The sequence below is a fragment of the Clupea harengus genome, chromosome 23, assembly GCF_900700415.2.
Source record: "Clupea harengus chromosome 23, Ch_v2.0.2, whole genome shotgun sequence".
Taxonomy (NCBI): domain Eukaryota; kingdom Metazoa; phylum Chordata; class Actinopteri; order Clupeiformes; family Clupeidae; genus Clupea; species Clupea harengus.
The window spans coordinates 21,849,939-21,853,627 of record NC_045174.1 but is presented as its reverse complement, the minus strand read 5'-3'; the positions used below and the strand labels follow the sequence as shown (position 1 = coordinate 21,853,627).

At 46.8% G+C, this 3,689-nt stretch overlaps 1 protein-coding gene across 1 annotated transcript in view; it reads left to right on the top strand.

The window, feature by feature from the left end:
• LOC105904409 (leucine-rich repeat-containing protein 3B-like) overlaps positions 1-1,821 on the top strand; it is a gene marked incomplete at its 5' end in the record, with an annotated part of 2,180 nt that extends 359 nt beyond the window's left edge. Inside the window, one exon of the mRNA XM_012832288.3 lies at positions 1-1,821. This exon is cut by the window's left edge and continues 359 nt beyond it. Coding sequence (XP_012687742.3) covers positions 1-337 — 337 coding nt within the window.
• Between the last annotated feature and the right edge of the window lie 1,868 nt (positions 1,822-3,689).

Genomic DNA, 3,689 nt, shown 5'->3' with positions numbered 1-3,689 from the left:
CTGTGACCTGCAGGAGGCCATGCCAAAACTGGACCTGGAGCCGGCCTCGCTGGCGGACGTGGTGTGCCACTCCTCCGTGCCGGAGGACGCCGGCGCCACGGGGAAGTCCTTCGTGATGGTGGCCCAGGAGCTGGACCTGTGCGCCGGATTCAAGAGGACCACCGACGTGGCCATGCTGGTCACCATGTTCGGCTGGTTCGCTATGGTGATCTCCTATCTGTTCTATTACGTGCGCGGCAACACGGAGGATGCCAGGAGGCACCTGGAGTACCTCAAGTCACTGCCCAACAAGCAGGCCAACACTGAGGAGTCTTCCACCATGAGCACGATGGTCTGAGGGAGGCAGACGAGGGCACTAGGGAATGAGACAAAGGGCACTAGGGAATGAGACAAGGACACTAGGGAATGAGACAAGGGCACTAGGGAATGAGACAAGGGCACTAGGGAATGAGACAAGGACACCAAGGGCACTAGGGAATGAGACAAGGGCACTAGGGAATGAGACAAGGACACTAGGGAATGAGACAAGGGCACTAGGGAATGAGACAAGGACACTAGGGAATGAGACAAGGGCACTAGGGAATGAGACAAGGACACTAGGGAATGAGACAAGGACACTAGGGAATGAGACAAGGGCACTAGGGAATGAGACAAGGACACCAAGGGCACTAGGGAATGAGACAAGGGCACTAGGGAATGAGAGAAGGGAACTAGGGAATGACAAAAAGGGCACTCGGGAATGAGACAAGGGCACCAAGGGCACTAGGGAATGAGACAAGGGCACTAGGGAATGAGAGAAGGGCACCAAGGGCACTAGGGAATGAGACAAGGGCGCTAGGGAATGAGACAAGGGCACCAAGGGCACTAGGGAATGAGACAAGGGCACCAAGGGCACTAGGGAATGAGACAAGGGCGCTAGGGAATGGAGGAAAAGGAGATGAAAACATACTATGGGCTATGGGAACCCCATGTGTCTTCATTTGTCCATCAAAGCATGCTGTCAGATGCTTCAACCTCCTCAGTACTGACTGTGTTCTAGCGATACTCTGGAAAGAGACTTCACCGTCAGTTGCAGCAGTGTCCTTTTCACACCAGACCTGCGAGCTTTGGGCTGGATATTGTTGCACATGGACTCTGATTTGCAATTGCACCTTGTGTCAGTAAAGCATTCTCATGTTTGGCTCATGTTTGGCTCACTCTACCGCATACCCTTGTGTCAGTAAAGCATTCTCATGTTTGGCTCATGTTTGGCTCACTCTACCGCATACCCTTGTGTCAGTAAAGCATTCTCATGTTAGGCTCATGTTTGGCTCACGTTCACACTCTACCGCATACACGTTTTACACGTTTTCTTTGACAGGTTTAAAAACCGAAAGCATATGTAACAAAAGTGATTCATAGCAATTGTATGCCTTACTGCTTGCTGTACCATGGCAAATGTCTTCACAAATCATAGCGCAACCTTTTCAATGCTTTTCAACTGGCAGTGTGACTCTGTCTGCTTCTTATTTCAGTTGTTTACATGTTCGAATGCCAATCTAGAGGACAATGTTGCAATTGGACTCCCCTCAATGGACATCTTTTTGTACTCTCCCGAAGGCATTAGCGTAACGGCTTAACGGCACAGTAGAGCACCGTGAAGCTTTATTTCAGTTTTATTTGAGCTGCAGGAGAACAGTATTTGTGGATTTCAGTTTCATTCCGATTTTTGCCTGGGGTATTTAAGAGATCTCCCATCACTGTAAAGACTGACAACAAGTATTACTCCTGGTATCTTACATTCTCTATTAAAATTGACTTTTCTTGCCAAATAGTACCTTACATGCTATAATGGGTTTTTCTTTTGCTTTTGATGTGCAGTAGGTCCTTGGTCCGGTCCAGAATTTCTTCTTCTCAAACAAAGATATTATCTCTCTCTCTCTCTCTCTCTCTCTCTCTCTCTCTCTCTTACACACACACACACATACTCTCTCTCTCTCTCTCGCTCTTACACACACACACACACACTCTCTTTCTCTCTCTCTCACACACACACACTGATGATGGTGTTGGTGACTACTCGTGATGTATCGATCGAGGGAATGTGATTGAAGGATTATGTCAAAGTTGAATAATAATTTGATGCATGAATCGAGCAGCGATATGGTGGTGATGATAAGATGTGATGAACGATGATCATGCGTGATCGATTGTAACTGAGGAGGAGGAGGATCATGATGATGAAGATGACAATGAGGAGGAGGAGGATGATCATGATGATGGTTGTTGGACCTAAACCAAATTGGTGCAATAACCCCTTCAGTCTGCTTCTCCCTTTTCCACAGGAGTTTTTGCTTTTTGCAGACACCCCCCACACATCATACACACATGCTCACTCAAACTCACACACACACCAACAAAATCGTCTATGAACCTGAAGTGATTTCCCCCAATTATCAGAATAATTTGAAGGAGCGATCTCTCTCTCAGACACACACACACACACACACACACACACACACACACTCTCTCTCTCTCAGACACACACACACACATTTACATACACACACACACACATATATATGTGCTCGCTCTCTCTCTCTCTCTCTCACACACACACACACACACACACACATATATATGTGCTCTCTCTCTCACACACACACACACACACACACACACATTCATTTACATTCCAATACAACAGAACCCCATTAGTAGGCTTCCCTTTTCTCCGTACACCATTGCAGTGATGGATAGTAATAACAGTCATTTTACCAGCAGTTTCAGCCATTCTGCCATTTCACATCCACGCTTCAAATGCATTAGACTCATTTGCCAACTAAATTGCAGTCATCTAATTGATAGACAGGACTAAAAATACTTCCCAGACCATTGACATAACATGCCATTGTGCGAGGAATGTGGCAACGTCATTGTTTGCTGATACACTAACACCTCTTCTGTCTTGTGTTTCCATGTCTGTGTGTGAAAATGTCAGTCGTCTTTTGTGCGCGCGCGCCAGCACCTAGCGTGGCGACCTTCGCGTGGGTTGTGGGTTGTGTGTGTGTGTGACTGTCCTGGGTCTTTTGTGTGCGCTGCGAGTGTTGCACCTCTCATTTTCACGAGGATGCGGTCTGTCTCGGAGGCGCTCAATCACCCTTGGGTGTCGGGACACGGTTCTGTCAACGTGCTCGCCCTCTGAAACCAGAACCGCGCTGCTCAGTTACACGTCCAGAGATGGGGCAGCTTTCATTGATGTTTACTCTTTCTCTCTCTCTCTCTCTCTCCCTGTCTCTCTCTCTCCCTCTCTCTCTCTCTCTCCCTCTCCCTCTCTCTCTCTCTCTCTCACCCTCCGGCTCACTTCACCTAACGTCTACGTCTCGAGCAAGAACAGCAGATTTTTTTTTTTTTGGCCTATCTTATCTTTGAATTTGTTTCATGTAGATTATATCTTATTGTATTTACTTATTTATTGATTGATTGATTGTTGTGACACTCTTTGTGACAGACGTTGTTAACCCAAACAGGTTTTTGTTACTGAAACTAGAGATAAATGGAAGTTTCTGGAGAGAAGACTACACACTTGTATGTATCCAATTGTGTTTACAGTTTTAGCTCCTGGGGTTTAAATCTCTGTCCGTTGTCTCGATTCCTGATTCCCTACTTTCTCCTCTCTCTCCCCTTCTATTCCTGTCTATCTCATCCCA